Consider the following 22,846-nt stretch of genomic DNA (forward strand, 5'->3'; position numbering starts at 1 on the left):
GCACCAGATTCTGGAGACGTTACATCAGCAGGAACACGCTGTTCTGAGACGTGATTCAGTTGATCACTGCGGATGGACATTTACTTGATGAGATTACCGGACTGCTCATTTAAGTGCTCAAGTTAACGAAGTGTGTGTGGGTGTTTTGTTTTGTTTTTTTGTAGTTCGTAAATGAGATTTTGTCCTTGCAGTGTTCGTAGTGACGTCTGTCCAACTGGACGACTGTTCATCTCAGCATTGTTTAAAATGGAAAACAGGATTTTGCACCAGTGACATTTCGGAGAACAGAGTTTGGTTGTCAGAGTTGCAATTTAAAAAATATTATTTTTTTTTTTGTTTTTCTTTGAATTTTTTGGGTGTTTGCAAACAAGGTGAGGTGCAAAATCAGTGAAGGTCTTCAAGATTCACTAGGTTTTTTTTGCGCCACTTTTCCCTATGAATGTTTTTATCCTGTGCCACTTACATTCAGGTTTAGTTATTTAAGGCACTATGTCTTGTCACCAATGGTGATGTCACAGTTTTCAAATTCCTGGCCTCCTGTGCAGTTTCCTCCTAAAGTTATAAATTGCAAAATTAGAAGGACCGCAACGACCTCGACTCTGCAATTCAATAAAAGCAGCCTCAATTAACAACTTAACTTAAAGCTGTACATTCCACTGCCTGTTGCCTAACTGCTCTGTTGTGTGATCAAGAAGTTACTGAATAACAGCAGTGGAGTAGCTCCCATTCAAACATATAGCAGGAGCTGTGCAACTGCAAAAAAAAAAATCATGTATTCTTCACAGACTTCCAGATTACTCTGGTGGTGAACAAACAGCATAAATCAGTCCACTTTGACAGATAGTTGTGTCAAACTCAAATCGAAATGTTTTTTATTGTTCATCTGGGACGCTTGAGAAGCCCGATCCCAAGTGGCTCGTCCTCCATCTGTTACAAAAAAAAAGTCTGGATGTCTCTCTTCTTTGGACTGTGTATGGCGAAATGGTTATTTTTTAAAAGAAAAAGCCAAATGTGAAGAATAGAAGTTGTGTCCATTAACGGTTAATGGTTCTGAGGGAAACTCAAACACGCCCCACCTGAAGAGAGTGTTGTTTTTCCAGCAGGAGAAGCAATACTGATGTGTTTTTTTTTGGATTTGCGATTCCATTACTTTGGATTGTCTGATTTTGTTTCTCACCGTCCTGGTGTTGAAGCACATTGTGCATTAGTCTAAAGCACCACACAAATGAATCCCGTTTAAATAGCACAAAATGTCCCAGAAAAGTGGCTTGTTAGCATTCCTCATGTTCACAAAGCAGCAGCAGCAGCAACAGTAGGCTTCTCCACCTCTAAGTGCAAACGAGGCGTGTTAAACAACCCCACACACCATTTTAGGTAAAATAAAGGACTTAATGCGAGACTGTAGTAAAAAAAAAAAAAAAAAAGAAAAGAAAAGAAAAGAAAAAAATCCCAAACATCTGAGTACTTCTTGATTCAGAGAAACTCTCCCGCAGGGTCGGCTGGAGATTCCAACTCCCTTCCTGCGTATTGCTAAAAGTATTTCCTAGTTATAGTCTCCCTTCAGTTAAGTTTCACCTTTTAAAATATACATTTATGCATGCTCGCCTTGGAGAAGGAAGATTTTTCCCATCCCGTTTTAAAATACATTTACACTTGTCATCCAAATATGGAAAAGCCCATGCAGCTGCAGCAGTGACATGAACGCACAATGCAGCCAGATTATGAGGCTTGATGTGCCCAGATGCACAGATAGGCGCAGAACAGCAAAATGATTGGACGACACATGTAGAATCCAACAGATGAGGGTAGGGCCGGAGCCACAGACAGCCACGGTAGCCAGCGCCCTGCAAGGGTTTTCTACACGGATAAAATGACGATCTTTTCATCACTGTTCAAAGTTGGATCCTCTCTGACAAGGAGAACAAATTAGATTGCTGCTGCAGCTTTGGCAAAGGCCGGCCGCAGCTGTCACATTAACAAAGCAGCATCGCATTCAATATATTTGAGTAAAGTCCCATAACGATGGCGTCCAAGTTCACGCCACAGTAAAACCACATCCGTGTGTTTTCTTCTTCGGGCGTGAATTCAGCGGTAGGATAGAATGTTGGCATCTGGACCTGAACGAAAACAACCTTCTCACAAGTGTTTGACAATGGTACGCTTTCAGCACATTGTCTCAGCAGGACATCATTAAACACAGAGCGGGTTTTTTTGTAGGAAGTCTACAGATTGTGTAAACAGACAAACAAAAACCCTCATCAGGAAACATCAATACTCTGCCCACATTACCATTTAATCACTTTTTTCACAGGCCAAAAGCAGGACTTTCAAATAGCAACAATAGCAAATAGCATCAATGATAGTCATATCTAAGATGGACCTAAAGTAATGCAAAACGGTAGAGTCAATCTTGTGTAATTACAGTTTTTTCCAATTGCTAGCACACTAAAATGACACACTAAAATTATTTAAACTGACACACAGAGAGCAAAACCTCTTCTCAAGTCTCTAAAACTCTAAACACATTTTCTGCTTTACACACGTTTTGCAATTCAAAATGGCACTTTTTAAATGCACTGAACACAATTCGCTGCATAAGACACAACAATCTAACAGAAAGTCACATGTTTGCCATTTCAAAACACTGCCATTCAAAATGACACTACATGAGCTAATAGGACAACATATGTGCCACCTGGCTAAACACCTCATTGCTTAATTGTTAACACTTCAACACTTCAATCAGGAACTGGTTAGACAAAAATCTGGTAATATGAATGAAGTGTGTGCCATGTGGTGCAATAGTTTGATTTTGATAATGGTATATGCAGTTTTGGTTGCAGTGCTTCATTTTTTCATTTTTAAAATGAGGCTAGTTTGCAAAATTGTGTTTTAGCAATTGGAAAAAACTGTAAGTGATCCCAAAAGTAACCGAAGGTCCTGAAGCAGCAGTGGAGTCAATCTATTATTCACAGAGGCCTGGCTGCTGCACATTAACATCAATAATGGAGACAGAAGCTAATTAACTATTGAGAAAAAAAACAAGAAACAAAACAGCAGAAGCACAAACTACAAATGACAAAAAAAAAAGTGTGTGTGTGTGTGTGTGTGTGTGTGTGTGTGTGTGTGTGCGTGTGTGTGCGTGTGTGTGTGTGTGTGTGTGTGTGTGTGTGTGTGTCCATGCCCCAGTGTTGTGCTGTTGTCATGCAGTTGTCATGATTTTAACTTTCATCCCAGATGCGACGATTGGCTGGTGTGTTATTGCAGTCGACTCCAGGAAACACTGGAGGCTGTGCAGGAGGTGCCCGGAGCCAATTTGTTTTGGTGAGTCATTCAGTGCAAAACTATGACATCTAGTGGTGAAATTGTATCACATATAACCCCTCGATACAAAGACGTTTCACTGTAAACATAAAACCAGGCTAGATATCATATTAGAACGCTTGCGCTGGTTGGCTGAATCCATCATAAATAACCATTATGTGTTAAGATTCTTTTAATTTTCTTTTGTTGATGTTATATGACATTTAAATGACATTTTACCCAGACGGCTCCAACTACGTAATCTAATTTCTCTATTTCTGACAATGGAATCTTGGTAAATTTAAATCAAATTAGTCGTGCTCTCTTTAACCCTTGTGGCATGTCCATTATTCAAGATCAGATTGTTACTGGTGAAGCATGAGGCTGGATGGTTGACAAGATTCAGGCCACTGGAAATTGATGCATTGTTTTGTTTCTGGCTTTGGTTTTGATGCACGTAATTTTCAAGATGCTGGAGGTGCCTTCACACTATTGTACTGGTTGAGAGAAACTGATTACACTGACTACAGATTGATGTATACTCAATGAATAGAGGCAGATATATTGATTTTAAAGGCCATTGATTTTTTTTTTTTTCCTACTGTATTATTCATATTTCAGTGGACGTGGACACCTTCATTGTATAAAAGGTCCTATCAATATTTCAACTGATTGAAGGCTTCCTGCGGCTGGAAACAGAGGTCAAATGGAAACAGATCTATTTTTCATGGGATTCAGTTTAATGGACAGGGCCCTCCAGCTTCGTGTGGACTTGCATTGACTTCCATTCATTTTCCTTTCTTTTGTCCTTTTCATCCAAACACAATCCTTATCCTTGGCATCAATTAATATTTTGTCAATAACCTTAACTTGTTCCTCTAAAATGTGTTGATTGATTTTGTAAAAGCCCTCACATTGTTGGTTAAATAAACATATTTTGGCATTCAGGAAGCTGAAATATTTATTTATATGTTTGTACCCAAGGTTCGGGTGACCTTGGGTAGAAACAAAATTTGGCCTATCTTGGTGTTAGGGTTAAGGTTAGTGTTGAGGTTGATTTTAGGGTTAGGGTTTTGGAATTAGGGTTAGGGTTTCAGGGTTCCTCAAGTGCTAGAAGCCCCAAATTTGGCGTGGGCGCTTCTTGGGGGCTCCTGATGAAAAAGCAAGTGGCCCCATGTCCCTAGGACAAAGTTAAAAATTTGACCCCATAGACTTGCATGGCATTAGGGTTAAGGCTGGAATTAGGGTTATGGTTGGAGTTTGGTTGAAACCTAACCCTATTTGTATACCTCTGCAGTTCAATGTCTTGAGGGTTGGATAGCTCAGTGGCTTAAATCACTCTCATGTGGTGACCCAGGTTTGACTCCTGCTCCAGTTATCAGAACTTCCCGTAAAAAGTTATTCAAGTGTTGTTGTTTTTTTGTTTTTTTCAGATGAGGACTAACTAACATTTCATTTTTGGCCCCTGAAAAAAAAAAACAACAGTGTGTAGTCTTACTTTTTTCAAACAATTTCAGACATGTTGAGAGTTTATTCTGATTTCTCCTTTTCATTTAAAACTATGTGTTGTGGTGTCATCTCCAGGAGTTAAAACAAAACAAGGTGTTCGAGGAAAATTGAACCGACAACCTCATACATTACAGTCAGGTTTCCACTTGCCCAAGCTAACTGCCCTGATCCACAGTGATTTTTCTTACCCTTGTCTTGTACCTTGACGCCCGCAACCAAAAAAAACAACTATAATGCAGCCCAGTGTTGCGGCCTAATCAGTGGGTCTCATGACGAGCAGAGCCAATACCGAGGCTCTCAGACGTTTCCTTACCCACTCATGTGACAAGGCTCACATCCTTTATGCCAAAGACGAATATGTTTTCCCCTCCTTGATTTTATCTGAAGGATTTATCGCTCTTCGCTGGTGGAAAATGGCAATAAAAACAGCTCCGAGCCACCTAAGAGGTGTGACAATGATTTAAGGGGCAGCCAGAAAAAAAAATTCACTCACACGACTCAAAACTTCAATTAACAGATGGCAGATATCTATAGATTAATAATCAACATTTGTCATGCAATTTAAAACCATTTTTAGTATCACTTCATTACTTTTTAAAGGTTATAGAGGTATTATTGGATGATTACTAATCCAAAAATCTCTACAGATCTCTGCAGACTGAGCCCTCTGTTTACAGCCTCCTGCCCCCCCCCCCCCCCCAAAAAAAAAATAATTACATACTTAATGTAGCCCATGCATATGCCTATGTGTACCAGCGTATCCCTCTGGACATTTTCCGCGGTAGAAATTCAGTCAAATCTGAGCACCTCGTCTGCTGCCCTCTAGTGATTAAAGTTAAGAGCCTGCTTCCAGTTTATTTTTACTTTACTTGATCCAGTCTCTTAACTTTTCATTCCTCAATTAATCTTTTTTTTTTTTCGTTTTATTTTCGTTTTTAAGTTTTATTTTTGTATGTTTACTTTATTTTCCAACTTGTATCATTATTTTACTTTTTCTTCTTTCTTTTTTCTTTTCATGGTTCTGTTTTTGTGGGCTATGTTCTCTAGTACACTAACCTTTTCTTCTTTTTTTTTATAAACTTTTTTTTTTTTAATAAACTTTATAAACCTACTCTTGAAAAGAAATAAGTCAAAGATTCAACAGATACAATGAGATAGGATGAAAGAACTGGATCGTTCAACACATTTGTCCAAATTTGGTAAAGGTAAAATGCAGATAAGTGGCTTTTGTTTGCAAGCAGGAGTCACCTGGCGGCTTAAACCTTTATCGAAAATCATCAGTCTTACGGATACATTTCATATTTTACCAGTTGGAGGCGCTGTGATTACACATTTAAACTTGCCACTGCCAAAAGAATGAGAGGCATCTAATCAGGGAGCCATGTTAAGACGTAATTTTTGGAATTCTGCATATGCAAAATAACGAGTGAATTTATGATTGATCTTTAAAATGAAAAAAACTATAAACATGTAATGTATGTATAAAAAAAAAAATCCAGAGAGACAGAGAGGTTAAAGCATAAAGCTCCATAAGTGCCAAAAAAAAAGTTTTATTTTGCCAGATTCTTTTCCAAGAGTTAAGTTGAATTAAATTTAACCCTCCACATGCCTGTTTGCATAAGCGATTTACCCTTCTTGCTTACAACAAGTAAATTATGCGTTCATAAATCCTGAAGAGATTGTAGAGATATATTGCCGATGTCAGAAGACGAGCAGACTGCAGTGCACTGTGGCTGGTGCAGAGCTCGGATGAGACGACAACCTGGCGTCTCTCTGTGTGTGTGTGTGTGTGTGTGTGTGTGTGTGTGTGTGTGTGTGTGTGTGTGTGTGTAGAGCTCACGTTGTGTAATCCAACACCTTCTGGCTTCACTCTGCTAAAAATACAGTCAGGATCTGGACCTCCATCTGATACTGTCTGCCTGCCTCTTCCAGAAAAAAAGGAAAGAAAGGAAAAAACACAACCTCACCAAAAACAAACAGCGGCTCCAGCCAACAATTGGACGCGTGAGTTACACGCAGGCGACGGGACGCAGCACTGACAGGAAGCTGGACAGTTGTTGGCCGTTAGGGATTTGTTAGGAGGTGCACACAGTCATTTTCCAACAGGCACAAGATGTTTTCAAGCATGCAAGTCGGTTTAAGCGTCTGGTGCGAGGCCTCCGTTTGATTCCCAGTGTGTGTTATGGAGCATCTCCTTCACTCTCTCTCTTTGTTCGTGCAGGATGCAATTATCTCCACGGCAGCAGAGTGTGACTGCAGCAACAGTCAACCTAATCTAAGAGCTCAGAGGAAGAAAAACTAGAGCGAACACCAGAGGCATCCCCCAAATTCCTCTAGCGCTGCTTCTCTCCCATGGTTTGTTGAATCCACACTGAAAATAAGTGAAGATTTGAAACTGGGCATAAATCTGGGAGCTTTAATTCCCAAATTTTGCATGTTGTGCCTTACACAAATAAAGAAAAACATCCATAACAAGTCTGGGTGTAAAAACAACAACAACAACAACAAAACAACAAAAGAAGACACATCAGACAAAAACAAAATCAAGTTTTGTTTTGGTTTATGCAAATGATTTTGGAAAAACATCATTGTTTTCACCACATGTGCAGAATAATATGGTCATCCTGAAAACTGAAAGAGAACAAGTGGGACATGTTTTCCACTCTGTGTGCAGCACAAGCAGCCAGAGTCACGTTGACGGCTCGACCTTCAGCTTTAATTCAAGGGCGTTAGCAGCAATCTCACTTTTCAAAAGAACACGTTCTCTAAGAAAGAAAGAAGTTTCAAGAACACATCCACAGTTTGTCATTCACACAGGCAGATGCTTTATTATACATGGAATGTTTTTAATATCTGGAGTGAAATTCTTCAACGACCTGCTGTCTGCTTGCCAGCCCTGGTCTTTTCTGCCAGCTGATTATTTGTCTCACTTTTTGGCATCAACTTTTGTTTCTTGTTTTTAATCTATTTCCTGCAGCCGTCACAACACCAGCTACTGTTCGACTGTTCCTGAGCTGAAAATTGCTTTCAAAACTCCTTTTCCCCTCTAGTGGGGCTCTGAGGAGGAATAATGCAGCAGAATCATTTCTAATCATCAATCATCAGAAAAGTCCCACTTTTTCTGCAAGCTGCCCGTTTAACAGATCGATTGCTAAAGGAATTGACATGCCTTTGTGATGTCACAAAGGGTTCTGGTGACAATGAACACAGCCAGGTGTTTCCACAAATGTGGAAAGTCCAGCACAGCTTAAGTTTTATCAGGAGGCTTTGAACAGAGGGCTAAATATGTTGTTCTCTTGAACATCTGGAGAGGCTGGTTGTTGTTGATGCATCATTAATCATTCAAGGCTGCGCTGCCAGGAGTGAAAAATAATGATTTGAAAACATTTAGAATACGCGAGCTTTCGTAAAAAAAAAATGAACTGACTGGTGAATCTTGTCAAATAACAGGCATGGTGACACAAAAATTCATCGTTTTACTTTTAAAATATTTATTTCACGAGCTGAATTAAATTGAATGTTTCTCTCTTTGCCACAGCAACTCAGAAAATAAAAAAAAAAAAGCTGCCAGTACTCCCATCTGCTTAATATGTGGAGGTGATCGTTCTTCAGCCTTGTCATTCTGCCGCTGATACTGAGATTTTCTGTCTTTGCTCCAAAACAAACCAGCATCCACTGTAATCCACTAATGCTGAACATTAAAAGCGGAGCACCTTGTCAGGATTAAACGATTATATTGTTGGCATCCATAACAATGTGGCCCCGAAGCACCTCGGGAGAAGAGCTCGTAAAATTCCCATTCTTAGCGCAGATCCACTTGCAAGTGTTTGTCTGCAGAGACTGTCCAAATATTCCTCACTGCCTGATTTTTTTTTTTTACCTCCTTATCCCTCCGCTAGTCTTCATTAATATTACACATACATGTCGGCATTCACATATGCATGTAAACAGAGGATTGGATGTTTATCCGGGATGATATAAATCTGTCTGATTATTTCACCATCCAGCTCCTGCAGAAATCCCCACCACCCCCCAGCTTTTCTGTCCATCTGCAAGATGAAACAGACCTTCATGATTTTTCATGTGATGAAAGCGGACCAGCAAACATCCATAATCGGTCAGTCAGTGTTTATCACTATAATATGGCATTTTATCCAGATATACATATTAAATGTAGCATTAATTCTTCAGGTTTGGTTCACACGACGTAAAGGCTCAGTTTGTAACATTAAAAGTTGCACCTAGTAGCACGAAAAAAATGTATTGTTTGTCTTTACTCAGACAAGGTCAGGTCTGTTCAGGAATAGGTGGTTATTAGAATATATATTACTGTATATTAGAGTTATTATATGATATTAGAAAAGAAAAGTGACATCAAGTGAGACATCAGAAAACAAAGATTAATGTTCTTTACAGTATGCTTTGTTACCACTAGATGGCACTAAATATTACAGACTGGGCCTTTTACGAATAAATATACATTTGAAGTTATTACACTCTGAATAATTCTGTCCCCCTTCTTGGATTTGTCCTGCAAACCCTCGTGCACTGCTGTACCTCGTGCACTGCTATCCCTCGTGCACTGCCGTCCCCTCCGAACCAAATACAGAATAAACAGCAGTTTACAGACAGTGACTGCGTGAAATGGGAGCGAAAGGAAAAAAGAACTTGCCAAATTGGGTCGACGTCTCAAAGGATGTCACTCTCCATGTCTTTGCTATTAAGGTTTACTAAGTCGCTATATGACGTTTAATTAAGTTTAAATAGGGACTAAATATCATTTCAAGACATTTGTAAAATGGTTTCAACTTGTAGTATTCCTTCACATGACATATGTGTAAATACAAAGCTACATTGGTTTGCTATTTACACCCAGCCGTGCCACAGACGTCTCTCCAGCCAGTGGTCGAAGATAACAAGTCTATGTATTCAAAACCGACACACATCCATTTAATGCGGATACTGAATGCCGTGTTCACATGCAGCCGCTCACGTTTGTGATGAACGTGCCGCCGCTCTTGAACGAAGCCCACGACAGTTTGTGGCCGCTGCTCCCCCCGCGGGCCGAAGAAATATTGCTCCGTGTTTTATTGACGTTTGGTGAGGCGAGGTCTCAGCCGCAGGCGCTTCTCCGGCCAGAGCCGAGCCGGACTCGACTCAACGTCGCCCGAGGTGATTCTCTTCCTCTCCTCCATATTGCTTTCAGTATTGCTGCTGTGCCTCCTGCGGCCTCTGAGAGAAGCCGCGCGGCGGTAATTGAGAGACGTCGACGGGGTTTAATAAGGGCGCGGGATTAAACGGTGGGTCCGAGGCGGCTGCGGAGGGCCCGCCTCGGCACGTCGCAGGGGTCAGAAAAGATCCTGGGGGCCCAGGTGGATGATTATGGGAGCGGCTATGGTCTGCGGCTGGTAATAGGCACTGTCAATGTACAGGCCACCTGGAGACAGGAGACACCATTAGCTGTGGTTAACAGGAAATCATTAAAGGCCCACTGGGCAACATCCCAGAAGGATCTATTGGCATGAAATAGAAATAAAAAATACATATCTATGACTTGAGTTCAATACAAATCCCTCAAAATAACTCCTGTGTTTTAACCCGCTCACGATGAGCGAGTTCTGTCACAGCAGCTCAGAATGGATCTGCTCAGTTTTTTCTTTTTGTGATTTTTTTGACCGTCACTGAAAAAATGTGCCAACGGAAAAAAATAATAATAATAAACTAAATAATAAAAAAGTAACAAAATGAACAATGAAAACATTTGCACTGTGCTTGTGCGCCACAAGATGTTGCTACATTTGACTGGCTGGGCCTTCAAGGTGCCCGACAGACAGACAGACAGACAGACAGACCCTCCGAAGCCGAATGTCAGCGAGTGACGAGACGCAATTATAGAAGTTACTGTTGTGACTTTTTTTTTTTTCCTCTTCATATCTAAAAACTCAGAGGACTGAAATGATTTGGTGCAGTCAGGCACATTTATTGACCCTGACCACAAGGCTGTTTCTTCCCCGCAGCTCGGGATGTTTTATTGCTGCCTGACAGTCGGAAGCAGCAGCAGAAACCTGGAGATTGCTGACGTGCCTCAACACTCGCAGCAGCTTTCACCACCGCTGATTATTATGAAGCGCTGGTCTCCCGTTTTGAGACTTTTGCATCAATGAAGGCTACATTCATTTCGATGAAAATTAAAACATGTATCTTTTTTTTTTTTTTTTTTACTTTTGCTTTCAGTGAAGTTTTCAAGCCCGCTACAGATTTTGTCTTTTTGATTGACCTGTTTGAGTAGGAAAACTACCCAGTCGGGCGAGTTAATAGCTATTTAATCTGTACATGTTTCAAATGAAAGGGTTTTTGATTTTGGTTTGAAAAAAGGTTTAATTGAAGACAGAGAGGATTATAAGACAAACCTTAATGAAAATGATGAAGCATCAGGAATTCATAACAGTACTTACTGACCCCAAGATTTAGAAATGGTTAGTTTCATTTATAGTAATAATTTAAGTTAAGTTACTTGAAAAAAAAAAATGGCTTTGACGAAACATAACAAAATCTAATGAAGCACAAGCCATCAGCTCCTGGCAAAAAAAACAGACATTTATTTAAAGAAAAGGGTTTGTACAAACGAATTAGAATAAAATCTAAAAAATAAAAATGTATTCAGTGTGAACTCAAAACACAAAAATGGCTCAGTAGTTTGGAAACTCGACGCGTCACTGTAAACTCAGACACTGCAGCAAAATAAAACACGTGACACCTTTTTTTAAGACTTCTCTCTCATCTCTCGAGGAAAAAAACCTGAAATTGTAAACAGATTGAAATCAAAATGCAAAAGAAAACCAAACAAACTGAGGACGAAAGCTTCCACTGATCAATCTCATGTCGTCCAACTGGATGATCAGCTGATGAGTCAGTGCAGGATTTGTCTGGCTTTGTTCAGACACGCTCAAACATTGCGGTAATATTATACATATATATATATGTGTGTGTGTATGTATATATATGTATATGTATATATATATACATATATATATATATACATATATATATATATATATATATATATATATATATATATATACATACATGTATATATATATGTATATATATACACATATATATATATATATATATATATGTATATATATACACACATATACATAAATATATATAAATATATATACATACATATAAATATATATATATATATTTACATATATATGTATGTATATATATATATATATATACATACATATATATATATAGTTTGCGGTCAAACTACAGCAGTGTCTGCCTCAGGAGGATGCTGAGGGTCCTACTAGGGGTAGAGGTGGGTGACGGGGGGGTATATCGTGGGGACCCTGATGATGGGAACAACTACTGAGGGAAGTCTGGAGGGGAAACCTGAGGAAAAAAAAAAGAAAAACTCAAACGTTGGGATGCGATGACGGAACTGATCAGATGGATGGATCGGCGGTCAGGTGTTTTTTACAGGGAGGAGGAGCTTACCGTAGGGAGGGAGGGCGCCTGCAGGACTGTAACCGTAGGGGGCGGCGAAACCTGCCAAGACAACAGGAGAAGTGAGGAAACGTTGCAACGCAGCGTGAAGAGTCGTTTCCAGTCGGATCAGCTGATCGTCCAGCCGTCGAGTTCGCAGTTTCTGTGTTTTCCATGGGGTCCTCTTGGGAGCAAAGTGTTGGAACTGCTGGGGGGGATTGAAAGCCACGTCGGCAGACAGAGTTGCCAGAGGGGCAGGAGGAGCAGCGCCGCCTACTGGTCACAGTAACATATCACAGGGGAAATCTAATTCCTTGTCCAAGAATGTAAGAGTTCAAAGTGATTCTTAACGACACTCCGGCTAGTTGGGCAATAAATTAAAGTTTGAGAGCTCAGGTCATGTGACTCTTTGGCGCCTCAAACAGTTTAACCAGATAAGAAAATAAATACATCACTGACGTCCTTTACTGCCATCTGGACGTGTGTGTTTTTAATAATTTGGTTCTGGTTCAGGCTTTACTGGGATTAAGATTGTGTCATTTTCTTTTGGACGGTTTGTGACTTTATCGCGAGAGCTCTGCATCATAATTCAGTTGGCCGCTGCATCGCTGAAGTGGCGTTTGGGAATGACGGTGACAGAGTAATTCCTCTTCTTCCCGACCGTTCTGTCTGTCTGTCCGTCTAGCGTGCACAGGCAGCTCATTCTAAAAACTTTGACGATTGACAAACACGTTAACCCCTCCTGCCAGCATTTAGCTTCCATCGACACTGATCCACCGTCTCCTCTGGAGTCACTGCGCTGACTCAGGGTTGGGGGAGGAGGGGAGGAGCTGCTGTTTCTGCTGCACTGCAAAGTTCCCCTCAGTTCAATCTTCAGCCAGGAGTCCACGTGAGCAAACAGGACAGGGGATCTGTAGGGGGCGATGCTGAGCCGCAGCGACTCACCTGGGGGGATGTAGGTGGGATGAGTGGGCGGGCTGCTGATGTACGGGGCTCTGGGGATGACGGGGACCCGCGGAGGCCTGGCAGCCAGCGCAGGCAGAGTCAGCACCGAGGCCAAGGGCCGCTTTGGCTGCACGGACACAGACAGACAGACAGACAGGCAGAGAGATCAGATTCACACACTTGAGCAGGGAAACGTAGCGCTGCGTCATCTGGCGCCGATCACTCACAGGTGGGTTTGGCCGTTTCTTCTTGCTGCTGGTGGATTTGGAGCCGGAGAAGAGGCTGTTGAGGGCGGCCAAGGCGGCGCTGGCTTTGGCCACCTTCTTATTGGGACCCGTCCCTCGGAAGAGCTGCTTGTCCACCTCCACCTGTCACCAACACACATACAGAGGACGGACGGCAACATCGGTTAGGACAGAAAAAGTATTTTTTTGCAGACATAAAACATGGCGCTGTCGTGTATCAGGAGCTAAAAAGTGGGATTTAATAGATTTAGTTGACGTGGAGGGTTTTTTTTTTCTATAAAAAAACGATAATCTAAAATGTTACGGAAAGCATAATTGTGCAAGATACGTTTTAACAAACAAACACAAGCCTGAATCGTCGCCTGAATGTCATTACCAGCATCATTCGCATATTAATCAATTTTTTCAAAGACAAACAAAAATGATTCTAAAAAAAGCAAACAAGGCCCTTGATACTTTTCACCTGAGCAAATATGTGAGCGGATCGACTTTACAGGACAGAAAAAAATTGGTTTTGTGTTCAGCTTCCTCTCTTCCTTCTCTGAGACGTGTGAAGATTCTTTTACACGGAGGCAGAACTGAGGTGCTGAACATCAAACGTATTTCCTCTCATCTGTCCCTAATAATACCCTTGACGAGGAGGACAGGAAGTCTAAGACATTGAGTGCCGTGCACGTGTGTGTGTGTGTGTGTGTGTGTGTGTGGGTGTGTGTGTGTGTGTGTGAAACCTCTATGATGAAGCGCTTGTCGTAGCTGCTGCCGCTCTCTGATATCAGCTCATATTTGAGGCCCCTCCGTTTCTCGTTGAGCTCCATCACTGGGTTCTTGCCTCCAGCCGTCAGGATGGGACCAGGAGCCCTGGACTGCGCACACACACACACACACACACACACACACACACACACACACACACACACACACACACACACACACACACACACACACACACACACACACACCCCGTTGGGACGTCTTACCTTTGGCATCAATCTCAAAATGGACTTAAGAGGGTTTTACAGTTTCCTCTCTGCCAGGTCATAATAAGACGTAAACTATCCAGCTTGCATCAGATATTCTTATCATTATTATTAGTGCTATTATTAGGTACATATTTAAAAAAGCAACACACACACAAACACAGTGGGGTTTTTTTTATCTCAACAATTATGGCCTATAAATCACGAAAACCCAAAACCAGTAGCTCACAAAATCAGAATGTAGTGGACAAGATCAACGTCTTCTCGTCAGACGGAGAACATTCCAGATTTGGAGCCACACAGTTCTGAGAGGAGCTCTGATCACAGTGGAGGGAGAGGCTGCTGTCCGGAAGACTGAAGATTCAAATTTAAGATTTTGCATTTAAAAGTATAGTTCATGCAGAACCTTTTCCAAGTGAACTACAGTATCCCTTTTAAAAGGAAATCATCAACTTGTAGAGGATTCTGCCGCTTGGTGAAAGATGGAATTCTCAGTGTTTTGTGCTTCTCGGTGAGATGAGTTTGGAAATGTTCCTGCAAAAAGCTTCTCTTCAGATTGCTTCAAGGAACAGGAGTGAAGACAGAGCGTGTGAGTGCGTGCGGGCATGTGTGTGTGTGTGTGCGTGTGTGCGTTGATCCCCACCTCCTGTGTGTCGTTGGAGGAGGTGACAGAGATGGAGCTGGAGCTGCTGGACATCCGCTCGTTCCTCCCTTCACTGTCTGACTTCTCGTCGGCGCTCAGCGAGTCCACGTCGCCCTCACCGCTGAGCACGAAGCCCAGAGCCTGCAGAGCCTTTGGGCGCGCGAGAGAGAGTGAGTGAGTGAGAGAAAGAGAGTGAGAGAGAGAGAGAGAGAATAAGAGCTGCAGACCAGGCCACATCACAACTTTGATTTCAGTGTCAATCTTATGCAGCAACTCTCTCAGACAATAAAAAAAGATCATTTTATTCCTGCCATTAAGGCCTTTATAGAACATTTCTGTTTGCTGAAAGAATACCTGATGCACCCCCTTAAAAAAAGCACAGATGCAACAGCTGGACCTGATTGGCTCTTAGTCATACTGTGGTGGGGGTATGAAAGCTCAGGCGAGCACCTTGAGAGCCACTTGCAGCTTGGCCGTCCTCTTGGAGTTGCCGGTGGCCTGGTAGCTGGACCCCTGGATGTCCACGGACATGGTGAAGACCGGAGCGTGCACGGGGCCCGACTGGGACAGCAGGCGGTACTGGAGGCCCGGGTGGATCTGGTTCAGGCGCATCAGGGCGTTCATGGGGTGGTTGGGGTCGGTCATCCTCCAGTCCAGGACTGAAGAGAAACAACAAGGGGCGAGACGTTCAAGAACATTATGGGAATTCTGAACATTTCTATTTTTTCCGCCTTCTGTAACAGCCGAGATGAAATCCGGCCCTGGACACGAATTAATGGCACTATCATAGAGAGAAAAAAAAACTGTCAAATATTATGTTCAGAAGTGAGAAGTGAGAAGTGGCGACAATCCACCAAGGACTCCACCTTTATTTGCAGTCAGCGGCGCAGCCTTTTCATTGGCTCTCATTGCTCTCTCTCCTGTTAATAAGCGAGAGACGAGCCGGCGATGAGTGACGCTGCCCCCCTGAGGACACTTCACACGCCACGCGCTCCGGCTCTGACGCTCCACTCCATGAATAGGAAATGAAACGGTGACACGCGGTGACTTCTATCACGGCTGAATTGGAGCCTCACAGCCGCTCGTTCAGTTCCTGTCCACGCGCTGAGGAACACGCCTGCAAATTGTCCAGCACGTTTGGTGGCAACATTTGCTTCCTTTAAACGAGCCTTTAAATGATGTACAGTATGGTGTTTGCAAGAGCGATAATGCAGTAATAATAACGATATTATTAGTAGTAGGAGTAGTAGTAGTAGTAGTAGTAGTGATAATAATAATAATATTAAGAAGAAGAAGAAGAAGAGGAAGAGCTGAAACATTTAGAATTTCTCGAAATTTTACAATTTTTTGGTTACATTTTACTGAGAACTGACAGAAGTTACAGCTCTGAAAACAAGGTGTGTGCACGAGCTCCGTGCACGCCCGCACGCTGCCAGATTTTAATGGCTCTGAGCTGAAGACGGACACCTGGGAGTCGAGAACGGCGGCCGGGTGTGAATGAGGAGGGAGACGCTTCACCTGGAGACGACAGTGATGGACAGATGTTGAGAGGGGCGGTCGGGGGGGGGGGAGAGAGCGAGAGAGAGAGAGAGAGAGAGTGGCCTGCTTCCTGTGCGTGCATGTCACAGTAGGAGGCAGCCAGATAATTATGTGGCAGCAGCCGGCTGTATTAATCCCTCTCTATCGCTGCACCTCTCCTATCGCCTCCTTTGAACTGGGAGCAGATGAGAGTTGAGTTGCCGGGGACCAACGTCACAGCGAGAGGCGACTTAATTACCTTCCCGGAGACGGACGGGACGGGATGGGATGGAGGAGGGTGTGTGTGTGTGTGTGTGTGTGGGAGAGAGAGAGAGGAGGGGGGGGTGAAGAGAAGACTGAGGAGCGGCGATATCGGCAGAGAAAGACGGATGAGCCGTCCTCGGGGCTGCGCTCTTTTGTTTTGGTCTATTCGTTGGGCTCCAATTTCAGCTAAATAGTTGTTTTTTGCCCGTGTGTTTGTGCGTTTGTTTTGTAGCAAATTGGGCCGCAGCGGCAGCAGCGAGTGATGTGAATGGATGGAGGAGAAGGAAAAAAAAGAGAAGCCCCCCGCCCCCTTGATTAAAAAAAAAAAAAGAACAGTCTGCAAGAATGTCATGCTTCCAAGCAATCTTCCAAAAAAATATGGAAAAGGCAAAAGATCTCAGAACTCACACAGACTCTGCAGTCATCATAAATACATGAGCCACGAGTCGCCAACTGTCTTTGCAGAGAAGGAAACTGCAGAGACCAAGGCGGACATGAGCGCCACCGCTGAGGAGGAACAGAAGGAGGTGCACACCCTGGCAGGGTCGGAAAGACTCACTGCAGCCAGCAGACTGATGGCGCCGCCTCACCTCACAGAGGTCTGCTGCTGAACGAGCAGGGAGAAAAATAGAGCTTTGTTTCTTGCAGAAATTGGAACCCCATCGAGCCCAAGGCAGGTGGGGTTGGCAACATCTTCTCTGAGCTGCACTGACGACCTGCAGGACGCCAGTTTGTTTCTCTCTGTGGACAACTTCAATATCTCGTCGCGGAGTGATTTTGTGTGATTTTGCTTATTTTGTTTTGACACCGCTGGGAGCCAATCAGGCGACCCGCACCTGCACGCTCGAACGTGCAATATACACGTCTGACCGGAACTGAAACCTCACACAGCCGCTGGAACTCAACAACCTTTTTCCAACCTGAACACAGACACACATCATTTCCTCGTAACCTCTCTCGATGCTCCTATCAGTTCCGCCAGCTTCCTCTCTTCCCTTTGATCTCTCCACGGAGCTGCGTGGAAATCTGATAGCGTCGCACATTTGGCTTTTTTTTTTTTTTTTTCACTTTGAGGAAAAACATTCCACACAAAAGCGTCGGTTCTTGGAAGAATCGCAGCCCGTCTCGTCTCACCGCAGCCATGCAGGTCAATGATTCGACTGAGTGTCGCCCCGCTGAGGGGAACAGATGCAGGCTGGGACGTTTGACGGCGCCGGGCCGGATCCCTGATAGTAAATGGGTTGGAGATATCCGACACGACGGCGGTGTTTCAAACAGTCGCCTGTACAGGATGGCGTTTTAAGCGGCGGTGCCGGCGCCTTTGATTTCATTTCATCAGGTGACAGACTGCACCACGGCGACGTCTCACTTCCTGACTGGCTTCTCCACCCTCAACACGCAGCCTGAGGAGACTGACTGTCCACTGCAGTCACAGCCGGCGACCACCAGCCATTATCTGATCACAAAAACCTGAGTAATTACCCTTGAGACAGGACACCAGCAATTTTCCCCCTGGAGCCACAACTGAGCGTTAATATTTAGCAATTAATATTTAGCGTTTGGCAAATAAATAAATAAAATTAGTTTCTGTTCCATTGCAGAAGCGAGATTCCGGAAGAGAGTTTCCAAAGAATTAGAGCAAATAATGAGCATGTTCCCAGAATTAATAATAGAACTCAGACAACTTGAGTTGTTTTAAGAATTCATCTTGATATCAGAGTACAAAGACTGTGTAAATGAGGTAGGTTAGCAAGGAAACAATCAATAAATAAATAAATTAGAAAGATTTAAAAAAAAAAAAAAATCCCTACATGGAGGTTCCTGTGTGCGTCTATTTCACTTAACATTCCATTTTCCAACCTCCTGTCTTCACTAATTAACACAATTCTGTGTGTGTAGCAGCTGAGGCCGTCCATGTGCGACGGTGCTGCGCCGCACTCCAATTACTGGCCTTTTATCGAAGCTACTTGAACTCCGCGGCCTGGAGAGGCTGGTGTGGACTCTGTGTGTGGACTCTGAAAAAAACACAACTCTTCGGGGAGCCACGTATTGTAGCAGAATCGCCTTAGTGGATATTCATAGGAGACCCGAACAAAAAATCTCAAAATAGTGCTGTAGTACTGGAGATTGGTCTTGGTCTGCAGAACACTTTTAAAGGGTCTTGGTCTCATCTCTGATTTTTTTGATCCAGACCAGTCAAGACTCAGCCAACACTACAATGACAAGATAATAACGGAAAATAATCCAGCTGCTGATGTTTTACACTCTCTTCGTGACACCCAGAGTGACACCCTCCCTTATTACTAGGTCATTTATTTTTCAATTTCATAAAGCAAAGTTGTTTTTTTGAAAATGGTTCAAAATAGTGGGCAAGGCTGCAAAATGTCAAAGAAAATGATTAAAAGATGCCTTGCTGGAAAGAGATGTTGCCGTTTGATTTAGAAGCAAACTTGAATTTAAAAAAGATACTGCTCATTTTTTTCTCTTTCGTTGTTACTTTTCTTTGATATATATATAAAGTCTTGGTCAGGTCTCGATCTCGATGCTCTCTAGTCTTGACAATGTCTTGGTCTGGGTTGGTGCCGTCTTGACTACAACACTACCTCAGACAATTTTGGATTTGACCAGCGTGTGTAACAATAACAACTCAAACAGCTCAAAGTCTCCATATTTGAGCCCTGGTCAGCCTGCATAGACTGAACCACTGAAAGACCTGACAAACTGAGGAGCTACCTGATGCGTCCCGGTGCTCGAAAAGGAACAAGGCAACAAACGACAAACTCGTTGTCGCTGGTCCACTGCGGCGTCACGGAGAAGGTCGACGTCGGTTCATTGAGTGAAGCGGGGAAAAGTCGATGCTCAAAGTCACCTTTCATCCTTTTGATGAAGTCTCTGTCATCCGAGCCAGTGTCCTCCCGCAGCCTCTTCTGGCAGCCGCCTGCAGAGAGTGCAAACAAGCGGAGTGATCAGCCGATGGCCGCGGCACTCGCCGACAAGACGGTGAGGACAAACACGGCGGCAGAACGGCCGTCATCACTGTCATCACTGTCACCAGCATGGAGGATTTAACAGGTCGCTTCATGGGACGGCAGAGGGATAAAGACACAGATTGTAGCCAGTGAGGGGGGGGGGGGAGTAATAGAGCGGGCAAAAGCAGAAACCGTGCATACAAACACACACACACACACACACACACACACACACACACACACACACGGACTGACAGTCGTCCGTCAGACACACGCACACACACGCGCGCACGCACGCATGACTGAACACACACCTTCTAACAGCCTGGGTGAAGGCTTGCTGGCGGGGAGAGGATCCATATTCAAGACCTTGTAAAGCTGTCCAAAGGCTAGGAGGCGTAGCGCGTGCTGAAAAACACAACACAACACAACACACACGCACGCACGCACGCACGCACAGACAGACAGACAGAATAAGGGCACGTCAGTGTGTTGGAAAAGGCAACAACTCTCCTCAGTCAAAGGAGCCTCAGAGGAGAACGCGCAGCCACGAGACCTCCATCTACTCCGGGATCGATACGCCTTCATTAGCGGGCCACAAACTTCTGTGAGCCGGGTCGGCGTTTGTGTAAACTGGATAATTTGTTCGGGGGCGGAACCTGATGCATCACAGGCGGGAAGGAATTAAAAGTCAACAGGGCACAGAGACAGGAAGGAATTATAACGTCAGAGAGGAGGAGGCGGGGAGGAGGAGCTGCTGCTGCTGCTGGAGGTGGTGGTGGTGGTGGAGGTGGGTGATGTGGTGGTGCTGGTTGTGGTGGTGGTGATGCTCGTGATGCTTGTGGTGGAGGAGGTACTGGTGTAGGTGGTGCCGGTGGAGGTGGTGGTGCTCATTGTGGAGGTAGTGGATGTGGTTGATTTGGTGGTGCTGGTTGTGCTGGTAGTGCTGGTGGATGCGGTGGATGTGGTGCTGGTAGTGGTGGAGGTGGTGGTGGAGGTGGTGCTGGTAGTGATGGAGGTTGTGGAGGTGATGAAGGTGGTGGATGTGGAGCTGCTAGTGGTGGAGGTGGTGGTGGAGGTGGTGCACGCTGTGGTGGTGTTGGTGGATGTGGTGGATGTGGCACTGGTGGATGTGGCACTGGTGGAGGTGGTGGAGGAGGTGGTGGTGTTTTGGGGACGTCTCAACAGTTCCCGGCAGCTCTGCAGCCCACACTGAGCTGGCGGACAGACTTTGTTGCTCTGCGCTGCAGAGGAAGCTGCTCTGGTGGGTGTGAGCCGAAGAGACGTTCCCACGATCGCCGGAGGCTAATTAGGCCGCTTAATTCTCCGAACTCCCAAAGCGCCTGGAGGGGGGGGGGGTGCTGCTTTATCCCGGGTCAGAGTCCAGACTCGGAGGCTGCTCGGCTATTAATGGCGCCAGGGTGAGCTCAGGGCCTCGTGGCTTTAAATAACCTGAGCAACCAGGGGGCGGCGTGCAGACTTATTTCCTGGAAGAAACGCTGACTGGGTGCAGGGTGGAAGTCTGAGGGTCTGGGGAGCTGTGCGGATGTGTTTCCTCTCTGCTCTCTGGCTAATGATGCCACTCCACTGGGTGTAGCACCTGCCGCTGGTTGGGTAGCAGGGAAACAGGAAGAGATTCTCAGACGGAACCCAGAGAGCAGTGGCTCGAATGAAAGAACAGAAAGTAAAAATAAAAATCAGAAGACGCGTGACATCTGGCAGCTCGGCCACAGGCTGCAGGTGAAGGCCTCGCAATTTAAAGGAAATATTGTGATTTGTCTGGAGAAGAATTTAACACCTCAGAGATGTTAATGTGTGTTAATAAAGCCTGAGGTCTGATTCAAATTAAAACCAAAGCTCGGAAATATGTTAGCTGCAGAAGGGGAAAAAAGTCCAGGAAAAATTTTAATTAAATTAATGGCCTGAGTGGCAATTTAGTGGAAAGCCGGCAAATTAAAAATTCACAAGGTTAATTAGTATCCAGGGGACCGTGATGGGCAATTTTCAGCCCCTATATGTGTTTTTTTTTTTTCTTAAATTCACTGGTTCTGTGAAGTCCTTTTCTCATCTGATGTGCTTCTGTCCATCCTGCCTTCTCCAACACATCTTCCCTTTCTGCTGGGCTGGTGATGTCATTTGGAACCAGAGCAGGTGCAACAGCATCATGATGGTGCTTATTACAAAGAATTAAGGAAATAAAAACTTAATTTTTTTTTTTTTAAAAAAACACTGACTAACAAAATTCTGCATTAGATGGGACCTTTAAAATGTTCTCCAACATTTCAGCCGGCCTCATGCACCACCCAGCGTTATTAATGGGAGTTTATGAACATCAGAGAGGCTCGTCCCCCTGGGGGCAATCAAGATATTTTGGCTTTACTTCTCAGGAGATGTCACGCTGACCTCGGCAGCGGATCGACCACACGCCGATACCAGAAATCACAGGGGAACGTGAAGGACACACGGACTCCCTCAGCATCAGAGGAAAATTCAGATTCAGCGGTTCCCTCCTGCTGCGAGCAGAGGACGGCGGCTCTGACCTGCGCGCTGTCTGTGATGGTGTCGGCCTGCTGGGCGCTGAGGTCACACAGGACGTCCGTCGGCTCCCTCTCACACGGGTCGTGGATCCCTGGACCTCCTACAGAGAGACAGAAGGAGCACATCAGCTTTGGCTCTTGCTCACTCGGAGGAGATGCACTTCCAAGCAGCGACCGCCACAAATAGTGGCTAAAATTAGAGAAATCATTTTCAGATTCCAACCAAATGAACGCAGCCTTAGCTCGCTCGAAACAGCCACACTCCCATTTTCACCGCTGAGGGGGAACTCGGAAGCACATTAAAAGAATCAAATCACATCCTTGGCAAAGGCTAAACCAGCTGGAGCTCAAGGTTCCCCGGACAAAGACATAGGGAAAAAAAGGGAGAATGATGGAGTCAAACATAAATCTGTCATCATCTTTCCATTCACATTTCAAC

At 44.2% G+C, this 22,846-nt stretch overlaps 1 protein-coding gene across 3 annotated transcripts in view; it reads right to left on the minus strand.

Annotated features, from left to right (window-relative positions):
* Positions 1–8,281: 8,281 nt before the first annotated feature.
* The window catches only part of LOC142902170 (spermatid perinuclear RNA-binding protein-like), a 45,531-nt gene continuing 30,966 nt past the window's right edge, over positions 8,282–22,846 (minus strand). For 2 of the 3 annotated variants that reach the window (XM_076047026.1, XM_076047028.1), the window contains exons 9-18: positions 22,411–22,508; positions 20,185–20,278; positions 19,771–19,839; positions 15,570–15,778; positions 15,120–15,269; positions 14,228–14,362; positions 13,482–13,622; positions 13,255–13,381; positions 12,322–12,372; positions 8,282–10,249 (exon numbers count right to left, since the gene is read on the minus strand). In XM_076047026.1, the coding sequence (XP_075903141.1) occupies positions 10,161–10,249; positions 12,322–12,372; positions 13,255–13,381; positions 13,482–13,622; positions 14,228–14,362; positions 15,120–15,269; positions 15,570–15,778; positions 19,771–19,839; positions 20,185–20,278; positions 22,411–22,508 (1,163 nt within the window). In that variant the 3' untranslated portion in view covers positions 8,282–10,160. Of the gene's footprint in view, positions 10,250–12,085; positions 12,217–12,321; positions 12,373–13,254; positions 13,382–13,481; positions 13,623–14,227; positions 14,363–15,119; positions 15,270–15,569; positions 15,779–19,770; positions 19,840–20,184; positions 20,279–22,410; positions 22,509–22,846 lie in introns of those variants that run through there. The other variant, XM_076047027.1, reaches the window with a different exon arrangement.

The sequence above is a fragment of the Nelusetta ayraudi genome, unplaced genomic scaffold (assembly GCF_046127955.1).
Source record: "Nelusetta ayraudi isolate G7.1 ecotype Tasmania unplaced genomic scaffold, CSIRO-AGI_Nayr_v1 ptg000092l, whole genome shotgun sequence".
Taxonomy (NCBI): Eukaryota; Metazoa; Chordata; class Actinopteri; order Tetraodontiformes; family Monacanthidae; genus Nelusetta; species Nelusetta ayraudi.